Below are 24,425 nucleotides of genomic sequence, written 5' to 3'. Positions count from 1 at the left end.
AAACTGGATTATAAATATATATATCATTAATAATATCGTGATATTTATGTTTAAAATTAGTTACTTAAATTTGAATTAATTAGATTATTTATTAAAGTTATTTTAAAATTAAATTAAATTTTTCTCATATCTAAAATTAACGTGATTAATTTTAAATTAAATTTTTATATTAACATTAAGTATCATAATTATATGTTTATTTATTATTATATTGGAATATAATTGATAGACGATGGAGTAAACAACTTCATAATGATTTACATTTTGTTGGTACGTTATAAAACTTTTAAATTTAAATTGTGATATCTTGTTTAGATATTTATTATGCTATTTTTTATGTAAGATATTTATTATGCTATTTTTTATGTAGGATATTTCTAATTCCACAATTTCTATACGGAGGAAATTCCACAAGTGAAGTGATTCGTGAAACTATGAATGGAGTTAGAAATGTCATATAGAGGATAGAACCCAACTTGAATGATCAAATTCTTGCAATGAACCAGGTATGTATTTTATATACTTAAATTGTTTGAAAAAACTCATAAATTATCATGTTTAAACTACTAATTCATTTATTATTTTTTAGTTGTTATATCAAGACAAAATGGATTCTTTTAGAACACCATTATCTCAAGCTGCAATTTTGAAGACTAACCCTGGTAAACAAAAAGATATTTATATAAATATTTTATGAATTATATCTTAATATTTATGTTTTTTGTAGCTGAATGGTGGATTAATTATGGAAATTGTGCACCGCAACTTCAACGCATCGCTGTCAAAGTTTTGAGTCAAACAACTTCATTTTCAAATTGTGAGCGTAATTGGAGTACTTTTAGTTTGACCCATACAAAGAAGAAAAATATACTCAAGCATAAAAAACTTCAAAAATTAGTTTTTGTCCATTATAATATGAGGTTGAAGCTGATACACATGCAAATAAAAAGTGTACAAGAATTAGAAATAGGTTTTAATCCGATTAATCTTGAAATTGAAGAAGATGACCTATTAAATGTATGGATTGAATAAAGAGATAATGCTACACTTGATAGTGAACACAATTTCTCATGGTTGCCTGAGGAGTTACGTAATGAAACTGATGAAGAAACTCAAGGTGAATATATGAATAGTTCACCTACTCCATTTAATGAGAAAAACTTTCAACTATCGACATCAAGTTATGATGACGATGATGATGGTGGTTGTGATGATCATGATGGTGATAATGAAGGTACATATCAACCAGAATATGGACACATTTATTCTACTGCTTTTCACGGAGATCAAGGTACATCCAGGTATCCTTACGATGATAATTCAGGTTTGTATAGAACAAATATGTCACAAAATAGAAGAGATGATGATGATAGAACTCATAGGAAGATGGGAGAACACTTTTATGTTTTATTTTCAAGTTCATCATCATATAGTTCAACTAAAAATGATAATGAAATTAGTGAATCATCTCATGGTTCTCATTCTTAACAACCAAATTCATGTTATCCACCTTACCTTGAACAAAATCAAAGTTATGGATTTTTTGGTTATCATTTATCATACAACATGTTTCCTACTAATATGCATCTTATGATGCACATAATGTGATGTCTTCTTCACATGGAATAGGACACATGGAATAGGAAGGAATCAAAACCAAGACAATGACGAAGATGAAAATGCTTTAGATCTGTCACGCCAATTTTAGCGGTGAACTGTAAGATATAAAATTTTTAAATTTGTAGTTATGTATTTTTTTTCTTTCTATGTTATGTAAAATGAACATTTTTTATGTTACAATATAAAAAATTTGATATGGTTTTAGTGATATTGTTTATATGTTATTCATTAATATTATAATTGTTATTACCCATTATCCAGTATAATAGCACTTCTATGGTTTATATTTGTTTTTAATAATTTTTTATCTATGAAATTAAATTTTTATTTTTAAAATAAAATATGAAAAGAGTATATTAAAATATAATTGTAAAATGTATAAATATACTATTTTAGACGTATTGTGATTTTTTAGGAATAGATCACGCCCGTGATAGCCGCAAAACGTTACATAACGTCCTCAACAGCGACACCACAACAAAATTCGCAACAACAATTTGATATTATGTTTCCCCCATTAACCACCCACTGTCTCATTCTAATGTTAAAACCCCCATACCGCAGCTCTGGTTCTTGGTCACTCTCTGACGAACATTGCTACACCTTTTCCGATCGAAACGTCTACAATGTGGTGTAGGCCGGTGAAGGATTGGGATGAATCTGACAAGAGGTTCCTAGAAGAGAAAAGTGTATTGGTTCCATCTTTATTTCTTAACCACCATAACCTACAGTGATGATTATTACTAGTAGTGCATTTTCGGCCATCAAAACCAAGTGTTGAACCTGAACCCGAAATAATAAAAGGAGGCATCCAACGTTTGTGTTTTGGACAGCTCCAGCTTCGGCTCCGATAGTACTCGAAAAGAAATGCTTTACATTCAATAACTATGATAATCTTATCAGTTTTTCAACGCGACAATTCTGAAGTCGGTGACTATTATCTTGTTGGAGAGTAAAGAGCAACTTATCGACAATGTGTTGGGTTGTTTACAAGGGTTGTGGGAGATTAGAGTGTAGTGAGGTGGCCATAGCTACAAGGGTACTTCGTGGGGTGGTTAGCGACGGAGCTCCGTTTGTTATTATAGCAGCGAGTTTTGGTGGATATGGTGACGAAGACGGCATGGGTGGAAGGCTGTGGATATCTTAAAAAGTTTTTTTATTTTTTAATTGTTATGGGTTTAAGCTTAGGAAGAAGAAGAAGAAGAAAAATAAAAGATTTTTTTTAAATGCCACTTAAGATTTATGTTAAGGGGATGGAAGTTAACGACAGAGGACTTAAATCGGACGGATTTATAATGTTAGGTATCATTCCCCCTTAATTATTTTTGTGACCAAAGTCGATCATAGTGAAAACATAGGGGACTATCCGCATAGTTTACCCTAAGATAATTCATCAGAAGTCAACTGTTAGAAATATTTATTGACCTAATGAGAGAAATCAAGTCTTATATACCAACTGAAAATGCTCTATATTTGAATTGAAATACTAGAATGATAACATGTTTGAGAAAATAAATGTAAACCATACATGAAGCATGATAGTTATTTTTATACGAATAGAAGTGACTAGTTTTATTAAAAATGGGATAATATCCAACATTACAATAAACATATAATTAAGACATATCCATATAATCATTAACACAAGAAACTAGCCACTTGAGATTATAATAGGACTATACAAAGGAAAGGTTAAAAATCCATTTAAAAATTCGAACAAAAGATTGATACGCAAAAATCTAATTGCATTAATAAACGAACCATAAGAGGGGATTAAACTATTGAAAGATCACTGACAATCGTAAATCAGATTTGAGCATCGTGAGAAAACTATCTTCAAACACAAAATTGTGTATCCAATCCAGTCCAAGTGCCCAAAGTAGAGAAGATCAACACGGTAACAAATAAGTTTCATCTTGATCAGTCGATGTGTCGTCAAATCCAATCATGAGAAAATTAAACCAAAAAACTGATCAAATGACTGGAAATGTACCAAATGACATTGAAAAACGTGTCATAAATAAAGACGAAAATGTGATATAGAGACATAGTTATTGTAAATTAAAAACCCAAAATAAAAAAACAAGATGCAATATAAGAAAATAAAGAAAAATGAGGAATACAGGCGGTCGACAACCAGCACCAAGGCTAGTGTAGTTGCCTGCCAAACAAAGAATGGAAAAAAAGGGGAAAATAAGAACGACTAGAGAGAAAAAGCTTTACCTGAAGTTTGATAGTTAATTGGTTCTAATAATCAAAATTCTTGTAAATAAAAAATAGTATAAGATGATCACATATTGAAGGAAGGTGTTTTTAAAGAGAGCCAAAACATAGCTAATAATACAATTCTATATAAAGTTCAAGTACTTGAAAATGAAAACAATGAAAAGGTCTTTAATAAAAAAAAATAGCTGACCCTATTCCCATGTGTAATGGGGTAAGGGGGAGGTATGATAGTAGGTTGCCCCCAACGCCAGGTTGAGAGCAGCTTCCGTGGGAAACCTCCGGCAGTCAGAATTATGGATTGCCCACCGTGGGACACGATCCCACTACCACAAGGTTAAGAGCCTTGCGCTCTACCAACTGAGCTGGACGAGCAATTCTAAAAGGTCTTTAATAATTTATATTATTACAAAAAAAAAGAATCAAAACAGAAAAGTTATTAAAATTGATTTTATAAATAATATTTTTATAAAATAAAAAAATAAAAATGAGGATCTTGAATTTAACTCTATAAAAGAGTATATAGATATAAAAATTATTGACCAAAATAAAAATGCATTATTCAAGTGAAGTTAAATCAATTTTTAAAACATGGACAAATAGTTCCAAATACCTAAAAGTGTAATGAAAATCAGATATAATTAAATAATCGTAAGATACAAAATATGACTTGAATTATGAAAAAAATTATTCTTATATTTCATCTTCTTCTTGAGATAAATAATATATATTTTTCTCATTATTCTCCTATCTCTTCTTATTGATTTACTATTTTTATTTCACAATAGTTTATATCATTCTATTTATTTTTATATTATCTGTTCAATTACATTTAAAATTTTAAGGTTTAATATTAAAATAAATCATAAAAAAATAAATTTTGTAAATTTTATGTATTAAAATTTCTCATATATAGATGCAGTTTGGACCGGGAGTAGGGAGATGGGACACTACACTATACATGGTCCAAAGCAAAGAAAAAGATTGCACCTTTCGTCTTTTGCCATCCAAATAGAAAGGAAGGCAAAGCAACTATTATGAGAGGCCATTATAGTAATTTCGTAACATCAACATTAACAATGCCACTGCCAGAGTAATTCACCCCAGCAATTTCCACTCAGCCTCAATTCTTTTTTCATTAATGAGTTATAAGATAGTATTTTTTTTATAATTTTTTAATTAATTGATAATATATACATTTTACAAAAAATCAATGCTTTAATACATAACATGTAGAGATAACAATATTCTCTTTTATCGTTGAGATCACTTAATGGGTTTAAGTCATACAATTTTTTCATATAAAATATAAAATGTTGAAATATTAAAACTAAGAAAATAACGTTACAAAGGTTTAGATTAAACTATTATTATTAGTTAAAAGTTATATAAGCTTTAGTCAATTAAAAATATTAAAAGACTTAATTTAAAGGGTGGAAAAATATCCACTGAATATAGGACATTACTTTATTGAGTCTCTCAATTATTAAAAGTTACAAAATAGTCCGTAACTATAGGGCAATTTATTGAGTCACACGACTATTAAAGTTATAAAATGATCACTTGACTATTCACACGTTCCAAAATTGTCTCTTTTTAGTTAAAAAAAAAGGTGGTCGTTGAGACGTTAACATGCTGACTGAGATACGATAACATTTGATCATAGAATCGCGTGAGCTGTATTTTATGGATCGACTCTCCATTTACATTATGCCATCAAGGGAGTGCTTGAAGCATTATGTTATCGAGCTAGTGTTAACAACATTGCCAATAAACATCATTTAAATATGATTTTGTCATATCTCAATCAACAATTTAACACCCAACCACTACAACAAAATTGTTCTTTAGTGGAATTTTTTTCGGCGTTTTTAGAAACGACGCCACAAAATTTGAACAAAACACAGGGTTTATGGGCAAAACGCCACAAGACAAAGACATTAGCGGCGTTTTTAGTAATAAACGCCACAATAGTCATGCACCTTAGCGGCGTTTATCAATATTCATGAACCTTAGCGTCGTTTTTGTAATAAACGCCGTAATAGTAATGCTCTTTAGCAGTGTTTTTGTAATAAACGCCGCAATAGTCATGATCCTTAGCGGCGTTTTCTGATAAATGCCGCAATAGTCATGAACCTTACAGGCGTTTTTGTAATAAACGCCGTGATAGTCATGCACATTAGTGGCGTTTTTGTAATAAACGCTGCGATAGTCATGCACCTTAACGGCATTTTTGTAATAAAAGTCGCAATAGTCATGCACCTTAGCGGTGTTTTTGTAATAAACACGGCGATAGTCATGCACCTTAGTGGCGTTTTTCTAATAAACACCACCATAGTTATGCACCTTAGCAGCGTTTTTGTGATAAACGCCTCTATAGTCATACAATTTAGCGGCGTTTTTGTAATAAACGCCGCGATAGTCATGAACCTTAACGGCATTTTTTTAATAAACTCCACAATTTTACAATCATTTTAACCCATCAGGTTCTAAATCCCTAATTGTTTCATTCTCATTTTTTCTAATTTTCCTCTAACGCCTAGCCATCACAGTGAAGCCACCACCGTGCAGCTAACACCACAACCGCATCATCACACCACCGCCGTCAATTTCCGGTCACCAATAGGTATTTCTCTCTTCTCCTCCAGCACTTTCGATTTCTTCTTTGTCGCAGTCGAGGTAAACACCCCCTCAAATTTCATCTTCTGTTTTTCTTTTTTCTTTTTTAAATTAATCTAAAATCTTACTGAAAAGTGAGAACTCTCCCTTCTCTGCGAATCTCGTGCGCTCCAATGCTTGTGGTGTCCATGGCGATTGCAATGGCTTTTCATTATTGTATTCTAGTTCTTTTACTGCTCAAGCATATAGTATACATCTTATTGTATTCAAGTTGCTTTTAGTGCTAGTATATTGTTCTTTGCCAGGAATTCGCAAAATTTTCTCTCACAATCACATTTGTTTTCATTCACTCTTTGAATTGGTTAAAATAATATATCTATGCTTGGTTTGTCATTGCAGCACCTAAACAAAACAAAATTATTAAATTGTCTCATTAGATGTCAGATATTTCTTTATTCACGGTTGATTGCACACTTTGCTATCATAAATTGTTCACAGTCAAGTAGTTACCGGGATTTGAATTTGGGTTTTCTTTCATTTTTTATTTCTTTTAAATTTGTGATTTTCCTACCGTGCGTCTCCATCAGTGCCAACCATCATCGCGCAGCCACCACCTCCAGCAAAGCATAACGCTGCCGTTGCCAGTCTCCATCACCGTTCATCATTCTACCCAGTAACACGCTCTGCTTCTTTTCCTCTTTATCCATACACACAAGTTTTCACTTGGAGACCAAGTGATATCATTTGTCTATTTATGTTTCCTTAACATCAATTCCGTTGTTTTATACTATCAAAAATTACTCGCTACTTTATGTGTGAGGAAAAAACTATGTCTATAAAAATAATATGTCTTGCTAAAACTTTATTAAAATAAAAACTATCTGAGGAAAAAAATCTTAGTGAAGTAAAGAGTACACACATATTTAATACACATAACATATTGTCTCATTTATAATCTTATCATTTATATATGTTGATGTCGTCGAATATATATATTAATAGTATTGTTGTCGGTAGTTACTAATATTGTTGTTTGTTTATTGCAGATATTATGCCTAGGAGAAAATTTAGTGATATGCGGATTGTTCGAGATCCTCAAGAGGAGGAAGAAACAAATAATGAATAGTCGATTGGTGTTGGATCTATAGAAGTTCCGAATACAGTTGAAGAAACTGTAGAAATTGAAGGTAATTTTCAACTCTTTATTTAAAAGGTGAGTGATTTTCTTATTGACTTGATTTTGAAAACCTACACTAAATTATTTCTTATTTAGCTGAAAATGGTCAAAGGTGCAAGAGTAGAGGTCATACGATAATGAAAGAATTGTACCAACTTCCTCTTGGGGACCGCATGAGAGTTTCAAGTAACGATGTCGGTCAACCTATTGGGACAGAAGCACGTGTTCTATCATGTTACCTAGGCATTATTGCACGCAATGCAAGTCTTCTACCGATCAATTATGAGTCATGGCGTGAGATGCCGAATAGTAACAAAATCCAAGTTGTGGATTGCATTAAGGTAATAATTTCATTGTAATAAATAATTCATTGCAGTTCAATAGTAATACATATTCACTTTCAACACTTTTGTAGTTTATAGGAGAAATTTTCTTTAGAGGTCTCTGATGATTATTTGAAGCAATCGTTAGGAAAGAAATGGAGAGATCACAAGAGTTTCTTAAAAAGAACTATTTTAAGAACAACCTCAATCTTGAGGAAAAGCTGCAAAATATCCCATCTGGAATGCTCAGATATCAATGGGAAGATACAGTCAGGTTTTGGAGTTCAAAGAAAGGAAAGGTATGGTGCACTTTAAAAATAATATTATGTCACTATATTATTGACTTTATAAGTCATGTGGAGTTCAAATTGTAGGACCGAGAGCACATTGGTATTGCTAGCAGACAACAACAAAAGTTTACTCACACTGCTGGATCGAAGAGCTTTGCTCGTGTAGCTCATGAACAGGTAGGTATTCTTTGTTTTAATTATGATTATTCATATAGTCATTTTAAGTTAGTAGCATATAGTAATTAACATTTTTTCTATTATTTATTACTTTTTTGTAAGTATTAATTTATAATCTACATTGTAGGAAATCACGTCCGGCAATAGAGTTGGACGAATAAAGCTCTTCGAAATGACACATACAAAAAAAAAGATAGCTCTCCTATGGCTTCTGAAGCTGCAGAAATTATGGTATATTTACTGGGCATAAAATTTGCATTATGTTATATTTATAGTATAACATTTTTATTTTGAATAATGTTTGAATTTGTTCTAAATTCTTAACTGATTATCAGGAAAAAATTGAGCGACAAAAGGGTAGAGTATGAAGCTACGGCTTCATCCAATGCTTCTATTAATTCGGACGAGATTGAAAACCAAGTTATTGCTGAAGTTTTCGGTCCTAAAAGATATGGTCGAGTTCGCTGTCAGGGATCAGTCATTACTCCAACCAAATATTTTGGATCCAGCTCGTCTCAGTACATGTCATCACACAACCAGTCTTCTCAACAAGAAGTTAATCGATTAAAACGACAACTGAGTCAAATTGATGAAAAATTTGCTCAAATGAAAGTTGAAGCTGAAGAGAGAGAAGCAGAGAGAACAGCGAGAGAAGTAGAAAGAGAAGCATCATTTCAGAAAAAAAATATGAAGAACTTCAAAATCAAATTGAAGCTATGAAGAAGATGATGCAGCAGAATCAAACGAAAAATTCATCATCCTAGGTGTTTTCTTAGGTTAATGCTTTGTTTATGTTTGTATACAAATGTTGAACTATATTATATTTAACTTGGATGTTTGTAAACATTGATTTATTTATGTTTTTATGTATTATTACTTAATTTGAATCGTAATTAAATTTAAGATAGTTATTGGGTATTGTTACAGGTTAAATTTGGGTAATACAAAATAGGAAGAATATTGAAAATAATTTTGATTAACGACGTTTTAGGGGCAAAACGCCACTAATCGAGTGCATATTTGGCGGCAGTTTTCCTAGAAATGCTGCTACATGACCAACCTATTGCAGCATTTGTGACTAAAAACGTCGCTAAATAGCGAACCTATTATGGGAAAACGCCTATAACTATCAAACCTATTGTGGCGTTTGTGCCCAAAAAATGTCGCTATATGGCGAACCTTTTGCGACGTTTGTATACTAAAACGCCGCTATTTAACCTGACCTTTAGCGGCGTTTGAGATACAAACGCCGCTAAATAACCTAACTTTTAGCTACATTTATTAGTAGAAAATGCCACTAACAGTTGCGGCGTTTGTATTAGTGGCGTTTTTTGCGGTGTTTTTTTTGCGCCAGCAGCATTTTTAGCGGCGTTTTTAAACGCCGCAATAGGACAAAAAAAAGCTGATATAGACCACTTCAGTTGTAGTGAGCTCAGATGATCATCGATTTTTTAACCAAAAAAAGATGAATTTAGAACATATGAATAGTCGGATAACTATTTTGTAACTTCTAATAGTCGGAGGACTCAACAAAATAACGTCATTATAGTTGGAAGACTATTTTATAACTCTTAATAGTCGGGAGATGCAACCAAACAATACCCCATAGTTGGAGGACCATCGTGTACTTAACCCTAATTCAAATTACCAATTTTGAGGATTAAATATGGAATGGGCATTGAAAGGTATATTTACGCGGTATCTAAGAGTTGTGATTGCACCCACCACCAAAACAAAACAAATAACAAACAGAAGGGCACATGCAATGTACCAGGTCAAAACACTTTAAAAACAACAAACATAGAGGTCAAAGTTATACAATTTCCACACAGAGAAACATGCATACAATCAACAAAATTACCCCTTGACTATAAGAAAATAATACAATAAATATAGTGCTAAATCTATCCATTGCTATTATTTATTCTTTTCTTTTTTATATTGGGTGGACATGTTAATGGTTGGACCAAAATTATTTCAATTCACATTTTATTTAATTATTTATGATTAGCCAGTCTTTCAAAAACAAATTATGATTAGCCAGGAATATGCAGAAATTACGTGCAGACGCCAGGCAGAAACCACCACCTTTTGCACGTGCTTTTTTATAATTAAAAATGTCTTAAAATATGCAGCACATTTTCCTCGAGTTCCGGACTCTGACCACTGCTTTCTCCAAACCCAAACGACTCTTTTCCCTCACAACATTCTAAAATTATTTTGCTTCAATATAATTGTATTTAAGGGTGCGTTTAATAGCATGAAAAATGAATTACAGAGATTTTCTTTTATTTTTCGGTATTTGATTGGTGTAGTTGATTTTTATTAATTTAATATATTATTATAATTTCTTTATTTTACTTTTTGATTGTTAGTAAAATATTTTTATTTTAAATTTTTTAATTAATAGAGTGTAAGTACAAGTCAATATCTATTAAAAGAATACTCTCAACCATTTAACATTTAACGCTCACACCCTTGATATTCTTAGTGCTCGAATCCGAAACCTTGAGAAATAACAGCAATACTTTTACCACTAAGATCGTTTAGTTCTTGCTTATTTTAAAATGCAAACACACAAAATAATATTATTTTAAATATTTAATTTTAATATAACATTTTTATTTATTTTATTTGATATTTATAATAAATAATTTTATAAAAATTTACCAATCAACATAAAAATAATTTACATAACACCATTCAAATACTATAAAATAAAATTATTTTTCAAAAAAATATAATTCATTTTACAATCATTTTCTAAAAAAATAATTATAATGTACTCTCACCGTCTCATAATTTGTGTCTTATATTGATTATGCACATGGTTTTAGGAGATATATTTGACAAAAATAAATAACAAAATTATCATGATTGATAGATTTGGGTAATTTGTTTTGGTAGGGGTAAAAGAATGAGACATATAAGGATAAAAAATATAAGTGTTATTTGTTGATTTTTCTAATTTCTAATAGAACATTTTGAATGAGATAATTTTAAAAACTAAAATAATACATTTAGTGTGACAAAACGAGTATTAAAACCGACTCTAAATTTAAAATATTTAACAAAATCAGTCATAAATTTTTAAAATCATTTAATAATTACGAAAATTAAAATGATATCATAAATTTGTTTGAATTCTTCAAATATAATGTGTCATTGACTAAAAGAGATGGGGGTAAATTTTTTCCCATGTTAGTTGTGTAGATGATGAAAAGCAGAGACAAGGACAGAGATAGCACTACATGGAGTAGACCAATAATTTAGTCATTTTCTAAGCACCCAAAAAAAATCTCCAACTCCGCAGTCGGCAATTTTAATCCAAGTTGCAGACGTCACCAGTTCAAAAGATCCTGTATTTTACTCTACTTGTTAAATGGGGTGTTTGTTATAGGAATCCAAGAGAAAATGGCTCAATCAGGTAAACAAAGCAACTCTTTTTTTTTTCAACCCTCTTTAATGTTTGTAGCTAGATTAAATCTGATTTTAGGGATTTAATAATGATTATCTCAGGTTATGATATTAATAGCTTATTTCGAGAAGCTCAGTCCCGGTGGTTGAAGCCGGCAGAAGTTCTGTTTATCCTACAAAATCATGAAAAATATGAACTCACGGATGCGCCGCCTCAAAAGCCAACAGGTAAATCGTTTTCAACTTTTTCTTTTTTTAAATTTCGTTAAATCGCCATATTTAATCACTCCAGTATTTTGAAGTGTTTTGGGTGGCTCTTTGTATCTTTTCAACAAGAGGGTTCTTCGTTTCTTTCGTAAAGATGGTCACAGTTGGCGTAAAAAGAAGGATGGAAAAGCTGTCGGTGAAGCCCATTGTAGATGCTCGGTTTTGTCCGGAGCTAGGTAGGAGCAGACCCAAAGCAGAGCAGTTGTAGGCCCAAACCAATGACCCGGCAGAGCAGCCCAAATCAGTCCAAACAACATGTTATACTAGCATCCAGTCCACGTGAGTTCTGGAAAAACACAAACGAATATCCAGTGGGAAGGAGAGAAGTACTGTTTGATCGTGGGTGGGATACTAAACTGTAAGTTGGTTTTTAATTTGTAATTAACCACTGGAAACTAAAGGGGTGTCAGTTTTTAATGGGAAACTAACCACCAGAAACAGGGGGGAGAAGGAAAAATCAGACAGCAAAAAAAAACGAGCAGGAGATTACAGAGAGAACGAAAAGGAAAGAGGGGAATTTGTAAAAGTTTCTGGTTCAACATTTGAAAAGCAATAAAAAGAAACAATTTTTTTTTCTCTCCTGATTTTCACTCTCACAATCGCAAGGATATCAATCATTCACAAAAGGGCAGTATCATTCTTTCAAGCAAAAACAACAAAAAAAAAACATCAAGCATTAATAAGGAGGTATTTCATCTTATTTTGTTTATTTTTACTAACTATTCGTATATGTGGTATTTATTTAGGAAGAAAATAAAGGTAAGGAAGATAGAAATAGACAGTTAGATTTACCTCTGGTTCTGTTTTGATTGATTGTCGATGTCGTTGCTGCATCGAGGTTGGGTTTCTGTCCCGTTTGGTTCGTTTTTCTTTGGTGTTTAGAGGGCGAAGCTCTCGGGTTCGTAGTCTGAGATTGGTTCAACACCGAGTCATGTTGGTTTCATACGTTTTGAAATCTTGTTTAGACTAGAAGCAAAATCAGAAGAAAAGTTAAAAGAAATGTTCAGCTTAGCTTATCTCGCCGGTTCTGGTCCTCGTCGGAGTCCATAGGTGGTGTTGGTCGTTCGTTTTGGTTGAGGGCTAGAGAGGAAGGAGGCGTCTAGGCTCATTAGGTCGATTCGGGTGCTTCATCGCTGGTGACCACCACGGTGGTGGTCGGAAAGGTGAATCGTGCCTATATAGGGCTTTAGGGTTATCACAGAGGGTTGAGAGAAGAGGCGAGAGGGAGAGTGGAGAAGATGAGAGGGTATTACGGCTGGGAATGAAAGCAATTGATTTAGGGTTTAGTTTTCACCCTATATTTTGTATATATGAATTCATTGAAACGGTAGTGTATAGGGCATACATTTGACGCGTGGTTTATCTATGGGATGATCCATTCAATATTCCAATGTTATGCATTTTGGTCCATAAACCATGCTTCCGCGTTTCTGATTTTGTAACCTTGTTTTCCACCTATTTTATTTCGGTCTGTATACTTTATGCACATTTAATTCTCGTCCTAAAGTGTTTATTGTACTTAGTTTTTGCTCTTTAGATATTAGACCTTTAAATTCTTACATGTTGGATTTTAGTCCATTTGGTTTGTTAAATCGAATTTTGTATTATTTGTGTTTCTGGCCTATTACTTTGAAAGTTTATGCTTTGATCCCTTGCGAATTGTTATTTTATGGCCCCGATGTTTGTAATATTTTGTACGTAAATTCATTGATGCATGTTTAAGATACAAATGCGTGTAAATAAACATATATATATATATATTCAATAATTAGGTTTAAGTTTGAATTAATATACTTGAGTAAATATCAATTGTAACATGTTGAATATTTCTTTTTAATAATTACGTGAATTTGCATTGGGGATGTTTATTATATGCTATATTTAGATGCTATGGTTTTGTATGCTTAGACTTCGTATTATTTAATTTAGGTAAGATAGTATAATGCTTAATTTAAGTTCCATTTTATTCATTTGCGTACATGTAGGACTAGTCATTTTATCTTGATTGAATGTTGTATGATATTTTTAATTATAATATTTGTTTAATTAATTTTTGGCATGTGACATACTTTTTGCATAATTTGTATGATATCCTCATGTGCATAACTCGATTTATAAATACATAATCGGACTAAGGGTAATACCCTTTTAATTTAAAATTGTCTTGAGCGGCTTGTCTTAACTGATTAGAGAGTCGTTTTGACTATTTTAAATTAAAAGCGTATCCCGGAAGTGAAACCAAAAAAAAAATGATTTGTCACCTAAAATTTGGGAATGGAAGAAAAAGAAATGTTCGGTTATTTAAATTTATCGAGAAAAGGTTGTTATATCTTTTAAGATCTAGACTCGATAGTTGTAAATAATCGAACATTCTTTATCTTTCTAAAATGACTTGGCAATTTTAATTTAATTCGTTTGAGTGTTCTTGAATGTTTTAAATTTACATTTTTGTTTTATGGGATCAAAAATCAAATTAAGTTCGAATTTGTAAAGTTCATTGCAAAAACGTTAATTAATCGACTAGGTACCGATTTAGGGCGTTGTGGGGGTGCTAATCCTTCCCCACACGTAACTGACTCCCGAACTCAAATTTTGGTAACGCAGACCTCAATTTGTTGTTTTAATTAAAATTAATTTTTATTTAAAATGACAAAGCATTTTTGGGTGCCCAATCACACCCTAATCAAAGATTGGTGGCGACTCTTTGAACCGTATTTTTCGATCTTAAAGGAAATCCAAAAATTTTCGAAACGAGAGGTCTTTTAAATCGCATTTGTTTTTAAATTAAAAAGAGATAATTAAGAATTAATGTGGTTTTTAAAATCTCACTTTTTTCACCTTTTAAGAAAAAATCGTTTCGACAGCTTGGCGACTCCGCTGGGGACTTTTTTTTTAGAGAGTCTGGCCGATAGTCGATTAATTAATTGTCTTTGCAATTGAAAATTACAAATTCTTTTTAATTTGATTTTTGATCCCTTGTTTGGTTTTTAATAAGTTTTGTTTGTATTTTGATTTTTTTTTAATTTAATTCGATTAATAATTAAATAGTTGTACTAATCTGTTTGCTAATGGTTTCAAAATAATTGTTTGTTTTAGGAATTGATTTTGAGTGTTTTTATTGATTGTTTTTTCGCTTTTCCTCACACACTGCACAGCTGCATTATCATAACATGAGCTAAAACCCAGCTCCGTCCTAATTAAGTAGAAGTGAGAGACTATGCCCTCGTGTGGTTTTCACCTCCGCATGGGATAGTGGATCGCTCCTGGAGCTCACGCCTTATGGTCCTCGTGATGGTAATCATCTCCGCATGGACATAAGGAGGTGTGTTCCCTCGAAATTGAACTCGATCCCCTAAAGCCTGTGATGGGCCAGGATTGAGGGTTCGGCAGCCCAAGGGGGCACCGACAAGGACAATTCGAGAAACTATTACTTTAGAACCTAACCCGACATATAGTGAACATAGAGCCCGAACTTAAGTTGAGCCAAACCCGAACCTTAAGAATCCCGTGAGGAGGGTACACAAGGAAAAGCTTTTTTGAGTAATTTATTTTCGTTTTTTCGAATAAATGCATGCGAACTAGATATCATGCGGTTAGGTTTATTTTTCGAACAAGCATGCGAATTAGATATCATGCGGTTAGGATTTCTTTTTGTGGATAACAAAGCATGGGGGTAGATATCATGTTGGGTAGGATCTGATAAAGCATGATGGGGTAGTCAGCATATGTGGGTAGGATTTTTGAACAAATTATTATCCTGAATTAATTGCTTCATGTTTACTAACCGATCTTTTGTTGTTTTTGCCTTGTTTCTTTTCTGTTTTGCATTGCATTGTCCATTACTTGGTGTTGATTTGGGGTTGATGTCCATATAGAAGGCCAGTAATATGGAACGAACGGTTCAGAAAGAGGTTGAGGACAATGTAGATGTTCTGAGGTGGTCGGAACAGTCCCAATTGACCAATGGAGACAACGTGATGCCTGGATATGTGTCAGAGTTATTTGGTTACACTCACATCAACGTACGTCAGAATGATCTGAGTGAGCTAAGAGAGATATGGGGAAGATGGGAAGCAGCCGATAAGGAGATGTTTTATCAGTTGTACGGCGATATTCCTTATCTTCTGGATATTCCTATTGACCGAAATCTGTTTAGAGCATTGACGCAGTTCTGGAATCCGGCTTATGGCTGTTTCACATTTGGTAGAGTGGATCTAACACCAACAATAGAGGAGTATCAAGCATTGGTCCATTGTCCGAGGTCCCAGATAGATAGAATATATACCAAGCTGCCAGTCACTCCTTCATTTAAGAAGAAATTACGATTGATGACCGGAATGAGTGAAGATTGGGTAATCAGAAACATTAAGAAGAAGGGAGACAGTGAGTGCATCTCTTGGGCTGCTCTGAAAGAAGTAATTGCTCATCATCCTGATAAGAGAAAGAAGCTTGACTTGTTTGCTTTAGGGATTTATGGGCTCGTTATTTTTCCAAAAGTGCTAGGATATGTAGACGTATCAGTTGTTGACCTGTTTGAAAGATTAGACAAACGCGTGGATCCTGTTCCAGCTATTATAGCTGAGACGTTCCGGTCTTTGAGTTCTTGTAGGCGCGAGGGAGAAGGACGTTTTATAGGATGTGCGCCTTTGCTGCTAGTGTGGATTCTGAGTCATTTCAAACATGTTGAAAGGGCACCAGGACGAGTATTTTTAGACGGTTTCTCACCTTTGAAGGATTTTCTTTCTAAAGAGTGGCCTGGGGGTTTTACCGAAGAAAAATGGATGGTCATCTTCAAGGATATCAGAGATGGAGATATTTTATGGCGAGCTTCATGGAATACCTCTTCGGATATACTTTACCGATGTGGAGAGCGAGATTGGGTTCCTTTGTCAGGTATATGGGGTTCTGTTGGCTATACACCGCTACTAGTTTCCAGACAGTATGGATTGAGGCAGTTCATTCCAGCCACGTGGGACTTGGTAGGATTGGATTTTGCATTCAAAGGAGATCAGTATAAGGGTAAAGTTAAAGGGGTTGCTGAGGCCTGGAAGCAAACTCATCGCGTGAATTTGTTCACCTATGATCTCGAGTTATCTCAAGAGTACGAGCAGTGGAGAAGCAGTCGAGTAAACGACAACATCCCAATAGTGAATCCTGAAAATATTCAGCCGGTAGAAGAACAGTTAAGAGTGATGCCATCTCCATTAGAGTTAGCCAAGCGCGATTTCGAAGCAGAACGGAGACAATGGAGAATGACTTTACATAAGCTAGAAGATGAAGTGTATCAAAAGGGATTGGAGATTGACATTCAGAAGAGTAGAGCAGATCGAATTGAAAAAGTAGAGAAGCAACTTCGGCTGGATTTTGACGATCTTCGGTTAACTTATCAGCGAATGGTAAAAGCTCAAGTAGGTTCTAGCTCGAGTAAGTCTGTCGAATTGAGGGAAGAGGTGGCGAGCCTCAAAAGAGTAGCCGGAGAGAGTCGAGAAGAGCTCAAGCAAAGCAGGCACCAAGTTAAGATTTTATCGAAGGAAAATGATTCTTTAGAGCAGCAGTTACAAGAGAGTCAAGCCCAGAATGAGAAGTTGAAGGGGAAAATTTCAAGTTTAGAGATTGCATTACGACGATACCGAAGCGGGGAAGGTAGCTCGAGCCGTGGGGAGGTTGAAAGTTTGAAGAGACAAGGGAACAAGCTTGAAGTCATGGTTCAAGTGTTTCAGAGGCAAGCAAGTGAGCTATCGATAGTTCCCTATGAGGGGGATATACAGTGGCGTTTTCGATGGGAGCGAGCTCAGGCGAGAGTTAAGCAAATAGAGGACTTTATTGCTTGTTACCTAGAACACGCGCGGGGAATAGCTCAATATTTGGTCATTCTATTTGAGGAAGCTGCTGATGTGACTGAAGAACTAGATCCTGAGGCTGAAGAAAACCAGAAGATTGCAGAGTTACTAGCACACGTACAAGAAATAGGAGAGATGGTGCAGATTTATTTGTGATATGTTTCAACTTTGTAATTGAACGTCGTTCTAATATAAAGAGTTGTTCTAAGGAGTCGTTCCAGGATCAACACCCTGCATTTTGCATATGCATTTTTAATGCATTTAATTTTTGCATCGCATTTTATTCATTCATAATCATATATTTCATATTCATTAATAAATATCAGCGATAACAAAATGACTCTGTGACAGAGTAATACTGGAAAATCCCAAGCATATCTACAGAACCAGGAAGAAAGTTATAGAAGACAAACTTGCCCAAATTGAGAAGGCTCAGTTGGAGTTACAAGATAATATCAAGAAAATACAAGAAGATATGATGAATGCTCAAAAGGAGATGTTTGCCAAGTTTGCGAGTATGTTGGAAGGAAGAAATCCAGAACATGGGAAAAGCCCTATGCCAGAAGGTGTAACTGAAGACCCACTTCATCATCCAGGGTTAACCCCAGAACAATCTCAGAATGTTCAAGTGACCCATGTTCATGTCGAGAAGGTGCACATTAATCCATTCGGTGCTTCTGTTAACGTACAGCCTGGATCTAGTTCGTATCAGGAAGAACATCAATATCATCAAGTTCCGGACCTTGATGAAGAAGCCAAGAAGGACCAAAACAATCTGTTGGAAGAGAAATGGAAGCAGTTAGAAAGAGAGGTCAGAGCCATGAAGGAAGATACCAGTGTCTATGGATTTGACGCAAAGGAATTAAGTCTAGTTCCTGATCTGGTCTTGCCTCCAAAGTTTAAAGTTCCTAACTTTGAAAAGTTTGATGGTACTAGGTGTCCCTCTGCGTATATCACGATGTTTTGTAGGAAGATGACCGGATACATAGGGGACGATCAATTGTTGATACACTGCTTTCAGGAAAGCTTAACTGGCTCGGCAATCCAATGGTATAACCAGCTGAGTAGAGCTAATATTAAATCGTGGAAAGACTTGGCTAAGTCCTTTCTTGAGCAATACAAACATGTGAAAGATGTTAGGCCCAACAGGATGATGTTGCAAGGAATGGAAACGAAGTCTAACGAGAGTTTTAGACAATATGCTCAAAGATGGAGAGATGTAGCAGTGCAAGTCCACCCACCATTGGAAGAGGATGAAACAAATATGCTTTTTGTCAACACCTTAAAGGCTTATTTTTTCTCGCATCTTATCGGTAATCCTTATCAAAGTTTTGATGATGTGGTTACAGCAGGAGAAATGATTGAAATGGCAATTAAGAGTGGAAATCTTGAAGGAGGAGAGTCTAGTAAGAGGCCACCAACGAGGAAAAAGGAAAGCGAAGTCAATAATGTGAGGCAGTACGATTCTAATAACATCACTGTTTCCCATCCTCAAGGAGCAAGGTCGTCAACACAAAATGATAATAGACAAGGGGCAAGGGACCAGAGGAGAGAGAGGCCTCAATTTGACCCCATCCCGATGACTTATAAGGAATTGTTTCAGATTTTGTATGATCGGCATGTGGTTTCACCGTATCACGTGACACTAATGCAACCTCCTTTTCCCAAATGGTATGATGATAGTGCTCAGTGTGAGTACCATGCAGGGAACCTTGGGCATTCCATTGAGAATTGTACTGCTTTTAAGAAGGTTGTCCAAGCTTTGAGAACGAGGAATGTCATCAACTTTGGTGACAGTGAGCAGCCAAATATAGCTCAGAATCCGTTGCCAAGCCATGCAGGGGCAGGAGTTAACTCAATTACTGAAGAGAAAAGAAAGAGAATTGTAAGGAATGTTAGTGATGTAGTATCACCCATGAGTTGGGTGTGGTGCCAGATGGTCAAGGTACGATTGTTGAAACCCAGTTTGACAGGTGAACAGTTTAACAATGGAGAGGTATGTCTGTATCATAACAGTGAAGGAAACAATATTCAGCAATGTCCTGACTTCCTATCTTTGGTACAAGACATGATGGTCAGTAAAGAAATTGAGTTCTTTAGAGAGATTGCTGAAGAAGAGGAAGCGGAAAGGATCGTCTAAAGGGGTATACAATGTCAGTTGTCCCCTAATTATTACTCCCAAAAATCGAGTTGCTGAGAAGGTAGCCCCGAAAGTGGTTATTACACCTCCATCTCCATTCCCATATCGGGATAATAAACAAGTGCCTTGGAGATATGATTGCCAGATGGGAGATGTAACAAAAGAGAATGAGGAAGTAGATGAGGTGGGACGCTTTACTAGAAGTGGTAGGTGTTATTCTCTTAATCCACCTAAAGAGTCTGAGAAGAAGGTTGCAGTTGATAAAGGGAAAAAGGTTGACGTGCAGATAGAAGAATATAAGCATGTTATCAATGAACCAGTAACCGAGAGTGAAGCGGTAGAATTTTTGAAGTTTCTGAAGCACAGTGAGTATAGTGTTGTGGAACAGTTACACAAGTTGCCTGCCCGTATTTCGGTTTTATCATTACTTTTGAGTTCAGAGGCCCATAGAAATGCTCTGTTAAAGGTTTTGAACCAGACTTTTGTTCCGAAAGAGTTGCCCCTTGAAAAGTTGGACCGGTTAGTTTCCAATATACAAGCTGATAATTTTTTATCTTTTTCTGAAGATGAGATCCCTTCTGGGATGATTGGTGGTCATAAAGCTTTGCACATTACAGTTAAATGTAAAGGGTATGTGTTGTCTCGGGTCTTGGTTGATAATGGTTCAGCTTTGAATGTGATGCCCTTAGTGACTCTAAAGAAGCTTCCATTAGATAGTACACTTATGAGAACCTGTCAAAGTGTGGTTCGAGCTTTTGATGGGACTAAAAGAGAAGTGTTGGGCAAGATTGATGTTCCTCTGAATATTGGTCCAGCAACTTATGAAGTGGAATTTCTCGTAATGGACATTATGCCTACGTACAATTGTTTGTTGGGAAGGCCTTGGATTCATCAGGCTGGTGCAGTTCCGTCCACATTGCACTAGAGACTGAAATTTGTAATTGACGGAAGGTTGGTATGTATTCACGCTGAAGAGGACATTATTGCTTCTGTTTCTACTACTGCTCCGTATATTGAAGTTGATGAGCAAGCCATCGAGTGTTCTTTCAGATCGTTGGAGTTTGTCAATGCTACATTCGTGGCCGAGGGCAGGAAGATACCAAAGCCTCGATTGTCAAACTGTACCAAGATGGGGCTTAAATTGACTCTTGGAAGAGGAGCGAAAGTTGGAAAGGGTTTAGGTTGACAGTTGCAAGGACCGGTGAATCCCATATGCCCTATTACTAAAAAAGATCGATTTGGTTTGGGGTATCAGCCAACTTCGAGGGATAAGATGAGGGGAATTAAGAAGGGCCAAGAAATTAGAAAGGCCAGATTGGCTGGTGAAGACCTTAGCTGGGAACCCATGACCTTCCCGCCGTTGAGTAGCATTTTCATGTCTGGGGGACATATGTTTCAAGGGGATTCAAGGAACACCGAGGTGATGGTTGAGGATGCTTTGGGAGATTTAGGCATTAACGTTATAACTGATGATGAATTTGAGGAAATAAGAGTTATGGGCATTTATCCTGCACCGCCGGGCTTCGTGTTGAACAATTGGACCGCAGAAAAACTGCCTGTAGTTTACAAATTTTTTACAGAGTAATACACTGGAACTTTCTCCCTGTTGTTCATACCCTGGGGAAATAGGTGATTTTATGTAAAGGGTTAAGCTGTTTGTTTTTTCTTGCTTTCAATAAAAGATGCATTCTGTTAGCTCCAAATGGAAAACATTCTCCCATGCATTTCATTCATTCATTCTTTGTTGTATATATGTATGTATTTATTTCTTTCTATTTATTTATATGGGAAAAGATCCTCCCATATGTATATATGTATATATATCTTCTCTTTCATTATTTTTTCAGGAGCTCAGATATCAATAATATGAATGCCAATGACTCTGACCCGGAGATTGATTTCGAGAAGCCTATATGTCAAGGAGAAATCGAGGATTGTGATGATGATGAGGGATATGAACTACCTTCTGAATTACTGAAAATGGTGGAGAATGAAGATAAACAGATTCTGCCTCATAAAGAACCTACTGAGATTTTAAATTTGGGGACGGATGAGGATAAGAGAGAAGTAAAGATTGGTAGCACTCTGTCAGTTGGAGGTCGACATGATTTGATAAAATTACTTCAAGAATACAAGGATGTGTTTGCTTGGTCATACGAAGATATGTCGGGTTTAGATACAGAGTTGGTTGTTCACAAACTGCCAATAAAGCCTGAATATAAGCCGGTACAACAAAAACTGAGAAGAATGAGACCTGAGATGCTACTCAAGATTAAAGAGGAAGTGAAGAAACAATTTGATGCCAGGTTTCTTAAAGTGGTCAAATATCCTGAATGGGTGGCAAATATTGTCCCAGTACCGAAGAAGGATGGGAAAGTTCGAATGTGTGTCGACTACAGGGATCTCAACCGAGCTAGTCCAAAAGATAATTTTCCTTTGCCACATATAGACACGCTAGTGGATAATACTGCTGGAAATTCTTTGTTCTCTTTTATGGATGGTTTCTCTGGCTACAATCAAATTAAGATGAATCCTAAATATATGGAAAAAATGATGTTCGTTACCATGTGGGGAACGTTTTGTTATAAAGTAATGCTGTTTGGATTGAAGAACGCCGGGGCAACATATCAAAGGGCCATGGTGACGTTATTTTACGACATGATGCATAAAGAGATAGAAGTTTATGTCGATGATATGATTGTCAAAGCCAAGACAGAGGAACAACATATTAGGAATTTGAGAAAGCTTTTTAAAAGACTAAGGAGATGCCAGTTAAAACTCAACCCAAATAAAATGTACTTTTGGGGTGACATCTGGGAAGTTATTGGGATTCGTAGTAAGCCAAAAAGGAATTGAAATAGACCCAGATAAAGTAAAGGTTATTCAAGACTTGCCAGCCCCATGAACACAAAAAGAAGTCAGAGGATTTTTGGGGAGATTGAATTATATAGCTCGATTTATTTCACAACTGACGGAAAAGTGTGATCCCATATTCCGTCTTCTTCACAAGAATAACTCAGGGGAATGGAGTGAGGATTGTCAAAGAGCTTTTGAAGCAGTGAAAAGTTATTTGTCGAGCACTCCAATCTTAGCGCCACCCATCTCAGGCAAACCCTTGATTCTTTATTTGTCAGTTTATGAAAATTCAATGGGGTGTGTGCTGGGGCAACGTGACCAAACTGAGAAGAAAGAAAGGGCTATCTATTATCTCAGTAAGAAGTTCACTGAATGTGAGACAAGATACTCACCCATTGAAAAGTTGTGTTGCGCTTTAGTATGGGCTACCCGAAGGCTTAGGCAATATATGTTGTATCATACTACTTGGCTTATATCCAAGCTTGATCCCTTGAAATATCTAATGGGTGTGCCTGCATTATCTGAAAGATTAGCTCGTTGGCAGATCTTATTGTCCGAATTTGACATCCAGTATATAAACCAGACGGCAATTAAAGGAAGTGCTATAGCGGAATTCATTGCAAGCAGGGCTTCGGAAGAATATGAGTCATTGAGCTTTGATTTCCCAGATGAAGATTTAATGGCTATTTCGGTAGAAGAAGCAGTTGCATCAACTAGCAAATATTGGAAGTTGAACTTCGATGGTGCTTCAAATGCCTTGGGACATGGAATCGGGGCGATTTTGGTATCACCAGAGGGAGAGCATTATCCTTTCACCAGTCGGCTTAATTTTGATTGTACAAACAATATGGCCGAGTATGAAGCTTGTGTTTTGGGTCTTAGAGCTGCTGTTGATCGCAAAATAAAAATGCTCAAAGTGTATGGGGATTCAGCTTTGGTAATTTACCAACTTAGAGGAGAATGGGAGACAAAAGATCCTAAGCTTGTAGAATACCGTAAGTTGGTTATGGAACTTATTGAAGAATTTGAAGAAGTAACTTTCAATTACCTCCCCAGAGAAGAGAATCAAATGGCAGATGCCTTAGCCACACTGGCAGCAGCGTTTAAGATGAACGAGCATTCAAATATGATGCCCATTGAAATGAAGGCTTATGAGTATCCAGCCCATTGTTTTAATATTGAAGAGGAAGAAGATGGAAATCCCTGGTATTATGATATCTTGCAATATATAAAGTATCAGAGTTATCCAGAACAAGCCACTGAGAATGATAAGAGAACCATTAGAAGAATGGCATCAGGGTATGTGCTTGATGGTGAGACTCTATACAAGAAAAGTCTGGATCAGGTCTTGTTAAGATGTGTGGATGCGAAAGAAGCCAAATTGATTCTTAAAGAAGTGCATGAGGGAATATGTGGTACCCATGCTAATGGGCATGCTATGGCCAGGCAGATTATGAGATTTGGGTATTATTGGTC

The 24,425-nt window shown here is 35.2% G+C and overlaps 1 protein-coding gene and 1 long non-coding RNA gene across 2 annotated transcripts; both read left to right on the top strand.

Annotated features, from left to right (window-relative positions):
• The first annotated feature begins 7,776 nt into the window (after window positions 1–7,776).
• LOC120122172 lies at window positions 7,777–9,087 on the top strand. Its single transcript, XM_039141390.1, has 5 exons — window positions 7,777–7,994; window positions 8,111–8,261; window positions 8,557–8,660; window positions 8,765–8,888; window positions 9,043–9,087. Exons 1-5 carry the CDS (start codon window positions 7,777–7,779, stop codon window positions 9,085–9,087), a joined length of 642 nt encoding a protein of 213 aa, XP_038997321.1.
• Window positions 9,088–11,782: 2,695 nt separating this feature from the next.
• Window positions 11,783–12,617, top strand: LOC120121961. The gene is made up of 3 exons (XR_005516029.1): window positions 11,783–11,856; window positions 11,949–12,074; window positions 12,183–12,617. It is a non-coding gene; the product is annotated as an uncharacterized LOC120121961 (long non-coding RNA).
• The last annotated feature ends 11,808 nt before the right edge of the window (window positions 12,618–24,425 follow it).

This window comes from Hibiscus syriacus, unplaced genomic scaffold (assembly GCF_006381635.1).
Source record: "Hibiscus syriacus cultivar Baekdansim isolate YM2019G1 unplaced genomic scaffold, ASM638163v2 tig00110384_pilon, whole genome shotgun sequence".
NCBI lineage: Eukaryota > Viridiplantae > Streptophyta > Magnoliopsida > Malvales > Malvaceae > Hibiscus > Hibiscus syriacus.
This window is presented reverse-complemented; position numbering and strand designations above follow the sequence as displayed.